General features: G+C 38.6%; 2 protein-coding genes across 5 annotated transcripts; one reads left to right on the forward strand and one right to left on the reverse strand.

Moving 5' to 3' along the window:
- The first annotated feature begins 1182 nt into the window (after positions 1–1182).
- On the forward strand, positions 1183–6648 carry zgc:158260 (uncharacterized protein LOC571389 homolog). Its single transcript, XM_035956272.2, has 5 exons — positions 1183–1308; positions 4876–5197; positions 5329–5498; positions 5599–5745; positions 5866–6648. Exons 1-5 carry the CDS (start codon positions 1274–1276, stop codon positions 5957–5959), a joined length of 768 nt encoding a protein of 255 aa, XP_035812165.1. The 5' UTR covers positions 1183–1273; the 3' UTR covers positions 5960–6648.
- A 39-nt stretch (positions 6649–6687) lies between these two features.
- On the reverse strand, positions 6688–17564 carry LOC111580414 (coiled-coil domain-containing protein 158). Of its 4 annotated transcripts, XM_023288146.3 has the most exons (23): positions 17305–17564; positions 17167–17224; positions 16788–16933; positions 16243–16427; positions 15569–15678; positions 15177–15492; positions 15015–15070; positions 14555–14665; positions 14281–14362; positions 13905–14024; positions 12043–12258; positions 11636–11872; positions 11359–11527; positions 10481–10633; positions 9952–10064; positions 9537–9695; positions 8885–8977; positions 8641–8763; positions 8129–8292; positions 7757–7819; positions 7504–7568; positions 6969–7114; positions 6688–6808 (listed from the first exon to the last, which is right to left on the reverse strand). In XM_023288146.3, the coding sequence occupies exons 1-22, from the start codon at positions 17420–17422 to the stop codon at positions 6999–7001; spliced, it is 2973 nt and encodes a 990-aa protein (XP_023143914.1). In that variant the 5' UTR covers positions 17423–17564; the 3' UTR covers positions 6688–6808; positions 6969–6998. The 4 variants fall into 4 exon arrangements, with proteins under 4 accessions (XP_023143914.1, XP_035812163.1, XP_035812162.1 ...); XM_035956270.2 differs by lacking the exons at positions 6688–6808; positions 6969–7114 and having other exon boundaries at positions 7300–7568; positions 15015–15067; XM_035956269.2 differs by lacking the exons at positions 6688–6808; positions 6969–7114 and having other exon boundaries at positions 7300–7568.
- Between the last annotated feature and the right edge of the window lie 149 nt (positions 17565–17713).

Consider the following 17713-nt stretch of genomic DNA (forward strand, 5'->3'; position numbering starts at 1 on the left):
GGTCAATTTCTCAACTAACTGATTAGTTATTTGAGGTACAAAATGTTAGAAAATTGTGAAAAAAAATGTAGATCTGTGTTTCCTAAAGGACTAGATGACATACTCAAGTGTCGTTTTTGTCAACAACCCAAAAATATTCACTCTAATATCATAGCAGTAAAGAAATCAGCAATTTACTCAGTTTTAGACAACTGGAATCAAGGAATTTAGACTGCTTTTTCTTTAAAATATTATTCAAACCAAACAATTAATAATCAAAATAGCCGGCAATTAATCTGACAGTTGACAATGAATTGATTAATCATTTCAGCTCAATCTGCTTGTTAATATTCACACTGGGCTAACAGTGATATTTTATTTTTAGGTCTTTGTCGGCCAATACTGATGACAAATGCACATTTGTACGTTCAAATATATGAAAATACACAAAGGTAACTAAAGCAGCTCTAATTAGCTCCACTTCTATCATTTACAACATTAAGATTCTACTTGACGCAGTAAGAAATAGATGTATAACATCATATCACATAAATACTCCAGAAGATTGAAATACTTTTGGTTGATTAGGCACTGTTACATTAAAAAATGAATACATGGCTGTTTAAGTGCTATAGAGTACACTTACAGTGTGGTGTTCCTATTTTAACTCTAACAAAGACTTGAATACAGCTCCATTACTGACACTTAGGAGGCAAGTTTTAGTGTGCAAATGAAGGATTCCTGAGCTCCAAATTATCTAACACAGAGAGCCCTCTAGTGCTCAGACGCCTACACAGAAGGCTGCACACTGAGCACAACTTTAGAAATGTAATAAATACAATCCTGGCTTGTTCATTTACAATGCAAAATAAGAGAAATCCCTGCTACTTATATAGAAGTGACCCTGTATAAAGCAGGCTAAAGATGTAAGTGTTGATATGTGACCACCCAAAGCTCCATTTATAGTGTTTAACTACAGCTGTTGTGTTGTTTGAGAGACAGTTACTATGGTAACGCCATAACTATCCGGCACAGTGGAACAACATGAATGTAAAATAAAATATAGATTTTAGAGTTTTTTTAAGGAAACTGTAAAAATGGTTTTAAAGCAGTTATTTTATTATAAATTGATCATTTACTGCTCTGCTTTTTGTTCACTAGAGTATCAGTCCGCCATTATTGCTCCGCTGTTGCCATAGTTACCGACAACAAGCGCAGCCGCAAAAGCGCCGTTTATTTTCAGCTGGACTTTTACTGATTTAATAGATAACATTTAGTTTTAAAAAGAAGGCGAATGGAGACAATAAACAAACGGCCTATTTTCCCCTGGTAAGTGACATTTAACGTCGTTTAGGCTACATTATACAGTTGTTTATGTGTCGATTTTGACAACTGAAAATATTAGCTGTCGTTTCTTTGGTGTTTTTTTCTTTTGTTGTTCTAAAAGATGTGTTTCCTCAAAGCACAAATATTACAAATTAAGCTTGTATTATAGTAATATTGCATTCTGTTGACATTTGAGTAGATCCCAGACTCTACCACTCATTGTGCTGACTCTTTACTCTTATTGTCTTTTTATTACTATTTTCTTGACTTTTATTTAGATTTGCTCTTTAGTTATTGTATTTAATATTGATCTATATTATGCTGTTTTACTTGTGCACTTACTATGGTCCAACCCTCCAATGTGCTTTATTAATAAATCTGACTTTGAAGGGAGCCCATCTGCACTTTAATTACATTTAACTATTATTGTTCTGTTAATATTTTTGTACTTTTAAGTAAGTGAAATCTTGAAAGCTGCATTTTTATGTGCCACGGGGTATTTTACTTGCATAAATGATAACAGTAGACCTACATTTTCTAGTTGTGTAATTAACAATTTCTACATTTCAGCATCCCTGCAGCTACTCTGTGTAGTTTCATTTATGACATTGCACCATGAACTGATGTTTTACCTGCAAAATGTACTACAGCTGTCAGATTAATGCAAAATACAATCTGAAATGCAGTGGAGTATAAATGTAAAGTTGCAAAAAAGGTATAACATAAATATAGAGCCTCAGAATTCTGTTTTAATACAGTACTTGTGCTTAGAGTCAATCCACCAATGATATACACACTGATTAGTGTCTTTCACTAGTGTGTTTATCAATAACTTAAATGTGAAAATGTTCAGTCTATAAATACTGTTTGCTCTTTTGAACTGACCCACTTTGATAATGGAAAAAAGGAGGAGATGCGGGGTGGTGGAATACCTAGAATTCAGAGGAAAAGGGAGAGGCAGGAATAGATAAGACAAACATGTTAAAGTATATGACTGACCCTGAGAGTTCATGTCAACGGGTGATGCATTTCTCTGCTGAGAGAGACGGGATGCAGCTGGACCTCCCCTCTTTGGGTTAAAGACTTAGATGCCTCTGAGATGAATAATACAATAACACGTAAGAAGTAATAAATCAGTCTGTTGCTAAGCAGAGAGGTGAGAACAACAATAACACTGTGTTGGCATTCTGAACTCCTCGAATGCACCACAGAGTGAAAGAAAAAAAAAGAAAAGGTGAAAATATAAAACCTGAGACCAAATGAAACGACATTAAGCTATACAGGGTATCTATAAAAACTGACACGACTGAAACATAAAGGTTTTCATGTCATTTTACACGGTAATATTTACCTGCCATGATGTTAAAACATTTAAAAATCAAATAAGCATCCAATCTTGTTAATAGTCTTTGCACACTCCTTTTGGACAAACACAATTCAAAGCCCATAAAGAAGACTTTTGGAAGTGTTTCATTAATTTTTTAAAGGAAATTAGGGATTTTTTAAAAAAATCTTACCAGTATTTTCAATACAATAATGGGATTTGAATAGCAAAACTCTCTTCAAAAGAGGTTTGTGAAGACTGAACCAGTATAGTTTCAACACTCAAATAAACCTTTCAGATTCTCCAATTTAATATAATTTGAGGTGAATACAGCAGCAATGCAACTAATATTACTTTCGTGAAGCTCACGGAGTTCAACTACTAATTGTACATAATCTGTATTTTTGAAATATAAAAAATATTAATAAAATGAAAAATGAAAGAAGACAGTTAATGCACGTCTGCTGTAAAGTAACATGGAAAAACCTGTAATTGCAATTAACCATAATATTCACTTTTATAAAGAGAATAGTGTGACATAAAACGACTGCTAAAATTAATTTGCAAATTAATCATGAATTTAGAAACATTTTCTTTTGACTCAATAGATAAAATCATAAAATTCAAGTTTGATACTGTAAATATATGCCTAAAGTTAGATACAATCAGCGCCGATTAATATTTTTAAAAAAGCATCTGAAATTTTACATACACTACTGTTCAAAAGTTTGGGGTCATCCAGACAATTTCATGTTTTCCATGAAAACTCCCACTTTTATCCATGTGCTAACATAATTGCACAAGGGTTTTCTAATCATCAATGAGCCTTTCAACACCATTAGTGATGGTTGCTGGAAATGTTCCTCTGTACCCCTATGGAGATATTCCATTAAAAATCAGCTGTTTCCAGCTACAATAGTCATTTACCACATTAACTATGTCTAGACTGGATTTCTGGATAATTTAATGCTATCTTCATTGAAAAAAACTGCTTTTCTTTTTTAAAAAAAAAAAAAAAAAAAAAGGAAATTTCTAGGTGATCCCAAACTTTTTAACGGTAGTGTACATAAGTTTGTTTAATGAGACATTTTGTATAATTACAGATATTTTCAAAACACATTAATAGTTTATAAAATAGCTATATCCTTCATTAAACATTCAGAATCCTCCTTTTTTTTTTGGTTTGTTATTTTTTCAGTGTAGCAGTAAAACACAAATACTAACCTAATCTGGTGGATGCCAGTAAAAGGGAAGTGCAAAAACTATTTTAGTTTTTCTCAGAAAGAAACTAACACTTGACCTCACTTCAAACTGTGAACTCCACAGCAGACTTCTCTTGCAGAAAGTTTATAAAGATGGATAAGAGCGCTGAAGTGGGAAATCATTTTTTTATGGGACGTTTAAACTCCAAACACAACAGGAACATCATGCACAGCGTTATCCATCTATCAAATCCACAACAGAATAAACCAACACATAAACAAGACACTGACTTCTACTTAAAATGACACGAAGAGGCGACACATTGAAGCAGTCTGAGTTATTACCAGTCCTCAAATATAGTTTGTCTTATCAGCTCCTTTTTGTCGAAGACATTACTCACTGGTGGATTGTAACTAAGTACCGACTGAGTGTTGAAGCAGCAGAACATAAAGCAAGACAGAAAAAGACAACTAGAGAGCAGAGTCTGAGGTTCAAACAGAGGCACCTCCTGATTAAACATTCAAAAAGCAGAGTAAATATCTCCTCATATTAATAGTGAAAGTTCCTGTTTTCTACTTGAAAGCAGGCTGAGGAAAAAATACTTCTGTTTGACCTTTGTTCTTTAAATTGATCTACATTTGCCAGTTAACACACACAGTGTGAAAATGCTGCAGAAGTAACAAAAAGTGAGTTGCACCAAGCTTTAGTTGATCATTGTTTGACGTTACATTAATGTTTTCATGTCAAATTCTAATAACTGTTGATATCTAGTGCATATTGTGGAACAGTGTTCTTGTTAACAGTTTAATTCTTAGGAAGGATATCTGTGGTGTTCAGTAACATACACAGTGACCTGAACACACTGTCTGCTGTTAGAACCTGTGTCTCTTCAGGAGGCATCGTTTTCACGTCTCATTACTTATAATGCCCTGATTTATTCTTATTTTTTACTCTATTGTATCTAATTGTTTGACAAGGTTCCTCTCATATTTCAAATATCATTGTAAGAACAGTAAATTTCAATTGTTTTTGGAAATCTTCAGGTACAAGGAGAGGTTGCAGACAAAGTATCTTAAAGCCCCAAACAAGCAGCCCTCGGTCAGCACTCGCTGGCATTTTCTAAACACGAGCCTCGATGACTTCAGTGGCTCCCAGAGTGGCCCCTCACCGCTTATTTTCCAGGGAACTCCACACCACAGCTCCAGTCAAAAGCCTAGAAAGAGCCTCTCCAAGGAGCACGCCTGCTTCTCAAAGCAGATGATCCAAAAGCAGATCCGCAGAGAGTATGTGGCCTCTGTGGAGGAACAACTCAAACAGCATCCTCTCACTATGTACCCTCACTATAAGGATCACATGACGCCTGAGGTAAGCTGTGCTGGAGCGAAGAGGCCTGTGTTTTACCTTCAGAGTAGCTAGATAAATATATGACGGCTTGAATAAGACGGTTTATGCTCTTCATTAACACATATTTACATGGCCTCCTCTTTTCCCTGCAGTTATTTGATCAGGTGGTGTCCATATTGGACCCAGATATGTGCATAAACAGCGCGTCTGCACTTCCTGCGCCTACGGGAGACCATGCAGAGGTGGAAGATGAGGAAAACAGTAGAGAGTCAAGTGAGGAGGAAGTGTTTGGACACAAAAAAGAAACATCTGCCACAAAAATGCAAGTATACTTGCAAATTCATAGATGCTGTTGTTATAGTTTGAGTTACTGCCGTCAGTTAGAAATATGTGGCTTAATGTTAATTCTCTGGAATTTACAGCAGCACTGATGTACAAAATCCAAGCATCAGAAACCCTCATATACTACAAATGAATGTAAACAATATGAAGAAAGACCGGGCGGTCACACTGGATCCACTGAGCACCCATGAAGATGCAAAAACAGCTGCTAGATGCTTCAGAAAATGGTTTGCAATCTCTACTAAGAGCAAGTTTGAGTCAGTGAATAAAGTGTTGCTGTTTGTCATATGTTACACAACAATAATGTTGAAATGATGATAGGAGAGATTTATGTCTGACTCTTGCAGGATGAAAAGAGACTCTGACAACAATGGTCTCTCCGGTCGGGAATCTTGCCACAGCAACAAACAGGAAGGACAATTATGTGACAAAAGCCTCTGAATCAAAAAGGCCTAAAAGAGTGAAGGTCACGAAAAGCTGGAAACCACAAGCTGATTAGAAAAACCTGTCAGCGTCTACATATGAACCGCTTCAAGACCCAGGTGATAAATCTAAACATGAGATAAGAAGAGGACTTCTACCCACTGCAAAGTCTCAAGATAAACATCTTCCCTCTCGTGTGTGTTTAACACGGCAGGTTTGACAACAACACGAGGAGGTGAGACAGACAAACAGTCGACAACGAGCTGCCACAAACACACATGTTGGGTCACCTTTGTATACAGCAAATCTGCTGCAAAACTATACTATAACAAGAGGAGAAAAAGAAGTGTGTGTCTTGTTTCAGACAGTAGTTTCTAAATGATCTTATTTCAAAACAGGAACAAAAACTCCAGGAGAGACAGATGTGTAGGTGTGAGTGTGTCTGAGTGTATAAAGGAAACAAAAACAATTAATTACTGTTTGAAAGCAGAGACTTCACATTGTTTGAAAAGTGTCTAAACTTAGAGCGAACTACCAGTAAACTGTAGGCACCGCATTAACAATTTCTTCCTGTTTATTCTGTTTGTATCCTGCTTGTTGTTCTGTGTCACGATCAGCTTTACAATTCCAGTTTGCATTGAACACAGTTCCAAGTACCTCCAAGTGTGCAAATGTATGATAAATCTAAACATGAAGAGTATTATTTTTTAGACATTCCTTACCCGGCATTCAACAATCAAACAGCGAAAAATTTCTTAAACATTTTATTTAAACAATAAATTATGAAACTACATCTGATTGCAGACATTTATAAAATCTTCTTTCGTCATTGAAGTTATTCTAGTGACCCTTCAACAAACAAGCCTTCTGTAAGAAAAAAAAAGAAATAAATCACCAATTTGTCAGGTATAATGTTATCTTGACTGTGAATAATCAGTAGTATTTGCAAAAGTTTATGTAAAGTAAGATTTCTGTGTGCTGTTTGATAAAAAAAATATTGTACCTACGACTAATTTTAACAACTTACTGATAGGACTGTAGTCGGATCACATCCCCGTTAGCTGGTCAGGTCAGAGGTCAGCAGAGAGTAGACGGGGGATCTGCGGCCCAGTGAGAGTAGCTGCAGGGAGGAAGTATACCTCGCTGCTGCCGCTAGATTCAATCTGACATGACCTAGAAAAGTCAGAGCTTCTGTCACAGATCTGAATATTAATCAGAACCTATTGTATTTACATTCTATCTTATGTAAGACTGCATCTATCTGTAAGTTACTATCCTGACTAATTGTTACATAGATTGTCTGAAAATACGGACAATACTTGGTTTGCCCAACCAAGACAAACAGAGAAAAGCAGGGCCCTCACTTTTCAGAAGCTAAAACTAGAGATAATTGCTAGTTTTGATGTAAAAAGACTTCAAAATAATTATCAATAATGTATCATTAATAATAATTGTTGTAGCTCTAAATGAATGCTGCGTTATTTTAAAAAGAGAAATGAGAAATTGGAATTTACAGATGTACATCTTTTCACTGAAACCAAGTGTGTGACTATGAAACTCACTTTTGCTGAAGGAATTGTTGATTGTTTTCCCGTTCGGCTCAGTTGTCTTGGGGAAATGTGGCTCACTGTACACAGTTTATTCACAGACAAACATTACATCACTTTACACGGCCCACAGCACTTTGCGGCGCCTTGCATGTTGCATGAGGGGTAAGAGGTCACGTGAGTCAGTGGTTTGGCTATCTCATAGTCTCGAGGGGAGTCATGCTCAAAGCAATAAAAAACACAAATAATGACACTAGTTTCTACCTACCTGCCGCAGGTCTTTCTTCTTAATCTGGACTCAGCTTTTACATCTTCCATGCTGTCAGTATCGCTTTAGGAAATATTAAAATATAAAGTGAGGCCTTGCACAAGAACGTATCACATTGCATGAGAAATTAGCAGAACATTAAGGAGTTTTTTGACTAACAAAGCCACGATTTGTTGTTTTTACTGTGTATTACAGTGCAAGCTTTGAGACCCAGTGTGGTCAGTGAAACCGCTCGTGTATGAATCGCCCCTCCTCCTCCATTCCTGTGACTTCTTGCTCACTTAGTAGCATCACATGATTTTCAGATGTGACCTGAGCTAGACCAAGAACGTAGCTAATCCTTATAGTGTGTGGGAATGTAGCCAGACGTACAATGTGGTTCTGTGCACTTTCTCCGGTGCAGACCTCCTCCTGTGGAAGCTGCCGCCAGCAGTGCTGTTATCGGTGTGTGGTCTGTGGTTCTCTGAAATCACTCCTCTCAGGTCTTTGACGAGAGATCTGAGCTCGCAGGCGGGGCTCTCCTGCCGACTCTTTGGCTTCAGCAGCCAAAGGAAGAGACAGGAAAGACAATGTAAACTCAGTGCTGCAGTGATACTAAAATATTTGCTCTGATTTGCTCACATTTGAAAATGAAACCAGGAAATATTAGACAATGCTGCAAAATCTATTTCTGTGGGTATTAGCAACAACCTTTGTTTGTGTTGAAATTATTTACAGTCTGTTTTCACTTCTTGCCACAGGAATGCAGTTCAGTGTGTTTTTCTGATTTAAAAGCTGAGCAGATGTGCTGACTGCATGCGCAGTCAAATAAAAACGATTCACACATGCACTTGATGGGCGGAAACCAAAGGGGATCGGCAGATATACAGAGTTCCTGGACGTACCTTGATCTGGGTGTTGGAGGCATGCTGGGAGGAGGGTGCAGCAGTGTGTGCTGATGGGGTTGGTGAGTTCAGATCAAGTGGAGATACATTCAGAGCTGTGCGTAAATTTTGACCTTGGAGCTCCTACAAAAAACATAAAAGTGTAAGAAACTTAGACAAACACACTTAATTTAATTTAACATGAAGAAAACCATTTTCCCAGTTGCAAAAACCCTCTGTCCTACTTGTATGCAGATGACTCTACCTTCAAATCCAGGGCATGTTGGAGTTTGAGACGGAAAAATTCCTGTTCTTGCAGCTGGATGAAATCCTGACAGTTTGCAAAGCTCTCTGACATCTGTGGCAAGATACAAGAGAAAACAGACACAAACAGAGACAGAACAGGACTGATAAGATTCCTTTTTAACTGGAATATATAAACTTGGTTCCAGAGGGAGATCAGAACTGTCAAGAAAACTGGGAAAAAGTGATGCCACACTTATGAAAGCATATTAAAGCATATTAAAGCTTTTAAATACCTTTTCAAAGAGCATTCTTTTTGAAATACATTTTCTTTTCCAGGGTATTTTATGATTTTACTACAGAGTATGCAGTCGAGAATTGACAGTAGATAAGGGGAGAGAAGGGAATGACATGCAACACAGAAGGGCAAAGGTTGGCACCTTAATATCAAGACCACCCTGGATTCACAATCATATACTTTAGAAACAAAACATATTTTCTGAACAAAATCTTATTCTTCATTGTTGATTACTGTCCAGAAATATGCATAATAAAAATGATTCTGTGCTGCTAAAACTGTTACAGTCTGTCACCACCATATCCAGGCTTCTATTAATGTCAGATAGCATTTGGTGGTGGTGTAATGAATAAAATAAAGTGCAAATGAGCACCACCTTGTGAAGGATGGCCTCCAACTCGCCGATTCGGCCCCTCAGCTGTTGATCTTTGGAGCGAAGGGCCTCCAGCTCATTGCCAAGTTGTTTCTTCTCCTCCTTGACGAGGGTAAGCTCCTGGAGCTGACGCTGGGTCTCCCTGTTCTGGTAGCACTTCTCCTGGACAAGAAGAATGAAGACATGGAATAAATAGTGGTGCTGATAAAAATGTATATGCATAACGAAAACAGCAGAGCAAGGAAATATGAAAAAAGTGCATGTTCTAATGTCTACACTGCTTTGGAAGCATCTGAACTGAAGACTTGAGGCTGATGTGTATTTGGAGACATTATAATTCCTGTCTTGACAAAGGCTTTCTGTTGTAAGGCTAGTCATAAAAACATGGAAAATTCTGTAGTGACAAAGTACTTTCTACCTGCTGCAACTTCTCCATGTTCTCCTCCAGATGCTGGATTCTGCCCTGCATAGTGTCAACCTGCTCTCTTCGGACAGTGATTTCCTTCTGCATGTCCAAGGCTACCTGGAGACCTGAGACAAACCCAATCACAAAACAGAAAGATGGCAAGAAGTGCTCGAATGAGAAAGAACATCGTGCACATAATGTATCAAAAACATTAGTCACAGAGCTGTAACTTTGGATCGGCTTTGTACAAATCACGATATCAAAGCCATGTGTTAATGATTATTCTTGTCAGATCATATCAGAATGGAATGAAGCAGAGGAGGATGAAAAATAACAATTTCACAGAACTTGACTAATAAATCTTCGTTCTCAGGACTGCAAATTACTGTCTGCATTCCTGGATTTCATTAAGATGACAGTAATTCACTGTTATCTGTACACTTGATCACGTATTAGATGAAAACCAAATCATTCTCTGAGTTTTCTTTGTTCTTAAGGGCTTTTAATTAAGTCTCAGTTTAAATAATAATGTGGATCAAACCATGTCCATCGGCTCCTTCCAGGGTCCTCATGGTGCTCCTGACCTGGTCCAGCTCATCGTGAGCTTTCATTAGCTGGCTCTTTAGCTGCAGCACCACACCCTCGTGCTCCTCAGTCTTGCAGCTGTGGAGCCGTTGCAGCTCCTTGTGCTCCTCTGAAATCGTGCCCACACAAACACATGCGTTATATCCACAGAAAGACACACAAGCTAACACATAAGCAAGCACATGCAACAACAGAAGGGCTTGGTTGACAGTGAAAACATACCAAACATGGTTCTTTGATTTCTTAACCCAGCAGGACAAAAAGATCATTTGATTTGACAAAAAAAACACAAGGGCTGACCTCTTTCTAGAAACATGGCTATCATTCCTGGTGAATGGAAGGCCTGACTGCAAAAGTTTGCTGGTCTGATGTGTCAAAAGTCCGAGAGACGGTGGCTTAACTTATAATAAGGTGAAAACTTGAATAGTAAGAATACTGCATTAAGTGTCAGTTAATGCTTTTCTACAACACTTTTGAGGAGGCTGTCCCAAATCTGAACAGAAACCGTCAGGGAAGTGCAGTTGATATTGCCACTGGGAAACAACATCTATCCAATTAATACAGAAGTGACTCAAAACGAATCAAACATGGATGCTTCACATAAACCAGGCCATCACTCAAGGTTATTAAACACAAATTTAAAGGCTGTAGTGCTATTTTGTCAATGCACTCTGCTTTAAACAAACAGCTCTTCATCCTACAATCTTTTTGAGATGTTTAATAACATTAATATTTGCACTGTTTCCATATCTCTTCCATCTATCCAATAGGACATGAGCGTGACACAAGCCATGTATAATGGATGCGAGGCTACTCTGTGTACATTAGACTCACTAGTCAGGGTGAGTAACTGTATACGTTGCAGCTCCAGTTGATTGGTAAGCTGCTGTTTCTCCAGAGTCTCTTCTAGGACACGCTGACTCTGTTCGACCACGGAGGCCTGCAGCTGTTGCTTCTCGTGCTCCACAGCAGCCAAGTCGGACTTGTGCTGGTCTAACTCGGCCTGTGTCAAGAGTCAGATGAGGAGAGTGAAGTTAGCAGTAGTTTTGAAAAGTAAAAATCAATGGGAGGGAAAGAACAAGCATGTGTCATCGTAATTAATGCTCCTGACCCTGAGCTGCTGAATCTCCAGCTTGTGCTGGTTTAGCTGGTTGCTGAGGAGGCTGTTCTCCTGCTGGACACTGTCGATGGTGTGGCTGTGCTGCACCGTCATCTGTATGCTGCTCTCCATCTGCAGCCTCAGAACATCTATCATCTTCTCGCTGTCATTCAGCTTCAACCACAGGGCCTCTTGTTCAGCCTGCAGGGTCTGACACCGGCTCTGAGCCTCTTCTAAACTGGCAAGATGCTGAGAAAAATCAGTTTAGTCAGAATCCAATGTGCCATTAAATCATGCAGGTAGTTAACAGATTAGGTTTTATGCATCGTCTAAATGGTATGTTTCAAAAAAATGCATGACTTGTAAAGAATCTTCCCTAGAAAAGGAACATTACACATGCGATTTCCCAGCTTTATTACCTGCTGGGTCTCTTGCTGCCTGAACTGGAGTTCCTCGTCTTTCTCCCACAGGAGTTCCTGGGATTTCCTCCCCTCCTGTGCCCTCTGATCCAGCAGGGCATGTAGGCTGGTTTTCTCCTCCCTAGCTTTGTGAAGCTGCTCCCTGGACGCCTCCAGCTGTCCTCTCAGGAACTTCACCTCCCCCAGGACCTCACACTGCTGCTGCTCAAAGCACCTCTGGATAAAGCAGGAGACACAGTGGGCTGATTGTATTTAAATGGGTAAAAAATAATAATCCTTTGGCAGTGTGAAACAATAAAATCTCAGTGATGAGAGAGAAGTTGGCTTCAGATTTCATCTTGTGTTATTCTTTGATGGTTGATTGAACAAGCATGTCCTGCATTTAACCCTCTGAACCCCAAAATCCACCACTCCGTAGGAAAGACATGTTATCTTTTAAAATATATGCCACAAAAATTACCAATGGCATCATTTATCAGAGCTGGAAACTGTAGAAACAGGATGAATTGTTGGATCTTCATCTTTCCCTGAACTAATCATGTGGCATGAGCTTCACTCTGTGTGTCTCATTCAAAAATTTCCACAATAAAACCTTTGCACTAACCAGATCCTGTGAAAAAACAAAAAATTCTGTCTTCTGAGCCCAACTGAAAAGCCATGGCTGCCTCAGCTGCAATCAATGGCCACATGGCCAAAATTCAGGGACTATTCAGCTGAACTGCAGGTTGTGTTTACACAGAGCAGATAGAAGACAAGTATGGAAACAAGTTAGAGTGACGGAAAAGAAAACCAACTTAATTAAACATAAAAAATAAATGCATCGTGGCTCAAAAAGGGTACAGAGAGGAGCGAGTTGATAGCAAGTTGTTGGAAGATACATTCAACATGGTGAAACTTCGTTATAGAGTTGATGTGCATAGCAGTGTAAGACATGCCTAGTTTACAGAGGATGTAAAAGAGTAAGTGTTAAAATATCTATAGTATGTGGAATCACCTTTTTTTTTTCCAGTGATGGAAATACTTGTGGGCACTTAGAAAATGTTGTACATATTAATTCCAGCCTTGGCCAAAGTTTATAAAATGAATATTCAAAGAAATAACTTGCACCGTTTCCCCCTTTTTATGATTTATGACATATAATTGAGTCATAGTGCCGAAAAGACATTTTTAAATCTCTCCCCTTATAGCCACGGTTGCGTTGTTTCCACAGAGGTGCAGGACTTTATGTAGTATTGAAAAATGAGCCCACAGGGAGTGAAAATGAAACTGCAATGTTCCACCATAGGAAGCACCATTCTGGGTGTGCGCTCTGTTGCCTAATCACTGTACAGATTGCACTGGCTTGCACATACTACTTGACAGAAAGGAAGCACCCAACCTTATCTTAGGCACCTAAATAGTACCTGTCACTAAACACAAGCCTTCTACTATTAGTGTCACAGGAAAACATAAAGACCTATTAGGATGTGCTTTGCTGAAAGGCAAAACATAATTCATTAAGAGACTGTCATTCACTTTTCTTACACAAAACAAGACTTTAAATTTCTACCCAAAGATGCAGATGCCCCTGCTGAGAACAAATGAATGTTGGGTACTATAAGACTGGTGTTATCAGCACAGTCTGTTCAACAAACCCAACCCCTTACAAGAGCCTCCATCTGATTTTGACAATCCTCTTTAACTGCTCCCACCATCTCTTAAGCTGCTTCACTGGCAGATTATACAAGTTACTTCATGAAAAGTCAGCTGCCACAATCAGTGCCCCTTTATTATCCTGAAACCACAACTTATAAGCAGACTTTAGGCAACACATTACCAGACAGAAACAAGGCTGGTTACATGTTAGTGGTTTGCTGTTGTACCTGAAGTTGGTCAAGCTGATTCTGACGCTCCTTTTCCTGATGTTGTGATTGGTCTTTCTCTCTCTGGATGTTAAAGAGCTGACTCTGAGCCTCAGTGAGCTGCTGCTCCAGACAACAAACCTATAATAAAGCAAATTACATTTACAAACTGAATAAAAATTGACAAAAGACATCAGTTCTATGAAGTTCAACACCAGCACAGTTCTATTCAGGTAACATGGTGACTGTTAAGTTTGACCGATGTGCAAGAAACTTTGGTTTTACTGGCATATACATCTAGAGGAGTAAATCTGTATGGCTGTTTAATAGTAATGCTGAGCAGGCTGATTGTTTGCTGACACTATAGCTGATAACATTATTGTACATTCACCTTTACCTTCTGTTTATGGTCGGACAGAGTTGACTCAAGTTCACAGATCTGACACTGCTGCAGTGAGGTCTGTCTTTCTGCAAGTTTTCTGTGCAAATAAGTGGAAGTTTTAGGAGACGGTTACAACACTGTCGGACATATTTACAATAATTGCAATAATAATACAATAACAATAATGTTGCAAAGTTCTTGTATTGTAATTCAGAAATCAACAGGGAGAGACCACTGAACTAAAATAATTTACGCTGCAAACCCTCAGTGATTTGTGATATCAACTTACTTTAGCAGCTCGAACTTGACACTCAAGCTGACGCCACTGTCTTTTGATGCACTCAGTTTCTCAGTCAACGTTGCCATCTCCTGGCTGAGACTTGTAATCACGTCTTCCACTCTGGAACCACACAAAATGCAAAGTGCTCGAATAGTTTGATGAAGAAATGCATTTTTGTTTCTTAATGCATTGCAGAACTATTCAGTTGTCAATCATATACACTGGATTGATTTTAATAAGTGTAGTGTACATGAAGTGTGTATTTTCTAGAATAACAGCATCAGAACTAAATATTAAAACAACTAGGATCAGATTGGGAGAGCTGCACAGTGGTTAGCACTGTCGCCCCACAGCTAGAAGATCCCGGGACATCCGTAATGAAAATCATTGCTACTTGCAGCCTTACCAATATTGACAGTAAGTAACACTTTTTATGGGTGTGACGACCAAAAATAAAAACTTGCTATACCTTTCTTGCATATCTGCTTCAGTGTATTCTTCACTCCCCAGCTGTTCCTCTGACTGCTATGAAACAGATGAAAAAAAAAATTAAGGATCAAAGTTTTGAATTGCAGGAAGGAAGTGCCTAAATGACACTGAACATGGTCTATAACTGAGTGCCAGTACTCACCAACAAAAGTCTCTCCTGTAGCTTGTCTGTCTCATTGTTGAAATCCTGATTTACCTCAGCAGTTAGAGATCGCTGCTTTGGGCTACTAGTACTTTTAGAACTAATAATCAAGTTGTGTTCATATTGTTTCTCATGCAGTGTATGGTACACCTCTTTTATTGTCTGTTCAAGTGTTTCTATTTTCTTGTTAAGTGCCAACGCTTTGTGCTCCGTCTCCTGCAGCTTCTGGTCGCCTGACCCTTTGATGCTCTGAAGCTCCTCCAACACACACAGCATCTTTTCCATCTGATCAGCGTGTTTCCTCGAATCCTTCAGTCTACAAATAAAAAGATCTGTGGGTCACAGTGATTTAAAACGCTTTTTTTAGGGACAAACTGTCTCCGTGTGTTCACCTCAGGTCTGACAACATGTTCCTCTCCATCTGGACCTCACGCAGCTCAGTCTGCAGGTTCATGATAGATTCCTGAGGACTGAACGTGTCTTGTTCAGGTTGATTATGTGTCTGTGTTTGAGAGGGTGAAATGAGATGTTATATAGAGAAAGAATTACTTATAATTCATCACTACAGCTTCACAATATATTCTTTCAGCACAGATGTTGCAATCTGCACATGCGTCAGTCACACCACAGAAAGTCAATAAATTGTTGTGATGAATAGGTTCATTGTAATCTTAGGACAGATCAAAATAATAGTGATTATAAATTTGGCCATAATTGTGCAGCCGTGGTAAATCGTGGAAATATATTGGATACAGATAGGACGTGGTTGAGCAAAAACAAGTATCCTGTCGGCAGTGTCTTGCAGTTGTTGCCAGTACATGAGATAGCACAACTATTGTTTGAACATTTAAATCAGCAAAATCACCCTAGTCACTCTTGAGTGATTAATTCTTGCAAAATGGAATTATTCAGGTCATCTGGTTTTTCCTGTATTTCCCAATATTGCAGAAAAACAATATATTGCAATGATAGCTTTTTTCAGTATTGTGCAGCTCTATGCATCACTTGATCAGGCAATATCAAAACAATTCTAAAGAATATTTATAGCTAAAATAAATATATGCACCTTGTTGAGCTGCAAGTCAGACAGCTGCTGTACACAGTTGTCCACTGCATTTTCCAACACCTCTTTTCTAGGAGCGCTGATATCTCTTTGGGTCACCTCTGGGGTGAAACTATCCAAACCCTTCAGAGTTGTTGCCTGCTGGTGGGTCTGGAAAATACTGTAGTCTTCAGGTGTGTCATCTGTCACTGAAAGAAACAAAAGAACAAAGAAAGTTTAAAATATACACACACATTTTATCAAATGGCTGATTTATAAAAGACACTTTTGTGGAGCACAGAGAAGGCTGAGCTTTTGTGAACTCATCTAAACTATTTTAATGTGTTGTTTTTCCCGATGTCTCTTTGAGAAATCACTTCACATCCGTAGTAATTTTGATTCAACTATTTCTGCAACCTCAACACTGTAACTATGATGAAATTGTGAGTAGCTTTAGAACTTTTGGTTTACAGTCACACTACAGTACTCTGCAATAAACAGAACCCTACAAAACACATTATTTCTTCACCTGTGTGTCTGCTGCTGCACAAACAAGATGTTGTACTCACAGACATTAAATCTTTGACTACGGCAGTTTTGTCCAGATGAGCTGATGCCATGCATGCAGCCAAACCTCTCCAAAGCCACTCTGGTTGCATTTTCCACCTCTTCTTGGAGTCTCTGGGTTTCCTTTGTGCGTCTGTCAAGTTCTTCGCTGTAAAATTATAAAATACACAGTATTATACTTCAGATATCGTTTTGTTATCATTTTTACCATTTTGGGATCAAGAATCTTATATTAAAGTTCTCAGTAGATCCATACACGATTAACATATGCATGCGTATTTTTCATATAGCAGCTAACAATCATTCAAAGAAGCTAACATATTAACAAACTGGGAATATTTTATCACTTTATGAAGGGAAACTTTAGGTCAGTAACTTTACCTCAGCTCATCCAGTGTCAGACTGTTGAATGTCAGCCGAAAAGTGCTGCCTTTGGTTTCTGAAAAACAAGTAAAAACTTGTCTAGTTAAAAAATAACCGTTTAGGAAGCGAGCTAACGGGCTGTGCTAGTTAGCTTACCTGCTGCTACTGCTTCTATTTGTTGTGTGTCTTTCGGTGAAGAATCGGAAACGTGAGCTTCTGTCTCGAGGAAAGAGCCGTCAGTTTGTGGCTCAGAAAGCCGGTACTCCGACGACATTTCTCTTCACGTTAGTAATAAACTCATAGATGTGAGAATTTACAAAAAGTATCTCACAATAGCTAGCAAGGTGTCGCTCAAATTCGATCACCATGGAGACAACATCCGTCGCTAATGCTGCTAACTCCCGGCTAACGTTGAAACCGTCAACAGCTCACGACGCGGAAGTGAACGTCAGATCCGGCAGTTAAGGGGAATTTTTGGGGAAACCTAATTTAAATTTTTTAAACAATTTTAATTTAAGACACAGCGTCTTATTTGTGAAGCATTATTCTATTTGTGTAAATTAAA

The sequence above is a fragment of the Amphiprion ocellaris genome, chromosome 6 (assembly GCF_022539595.1).
Source record: "Amphiprion ocellaris isolate individual 3 ecotype Okinawa chromosome 6, ASM2253959v1, whole genome shotgun sequence".
Taxonomy (NCBI): Eukaryota; Metazoa; Chordata; class Actinopteri; family Pomacentridae; genus Amphiprion; species Amphiprion ocellaris.

Bases quoted from the DNA above. Each gene is read 5' to 3' on its own strand.
- zgc:158260 (XM_035956272.2), top strand. From the start codon at position 1,274: ATGGAGACAATAAACAAACGGCCTATTTTCCCCTG. The intron at 1,309-4,875 runs GTAAGTGACATT...GGAAATCTTCAG, and splicing joins AAACGGCCTATTTTCCCCTG to GTACAAGGAGAGGTTGCAGA. The intron at 5,746-5,865 runs GTTTGCAATCTC...TGACTCTTGCAG, and splicing joins GCTAGATGCTTCAGAAAATG to GATGAAAAGAGACTCTGACA.
- LOC111580414 (XM_035956269.2), bottom strand. From the start codon at position 17,422: ATGTCGTCGGAGTACCGGCTTTCTGAGCCACAAACTGACGGCTCTTTC. The intron at 15,679-16,242 runs GTGCATATATTT...TCTCAAACACAG, and splicing joins CTGACTTGCAGCTCAACAAG to ACACATAATCAACCTGAACA. The intron at 11,873-12,042 runs GTAATAAAGCTG...GATTTTTCTCAG, and splicing joins GGCAGCAAGAGACCCAGCAG to CATCTTGCCAGTTTAGAAGA.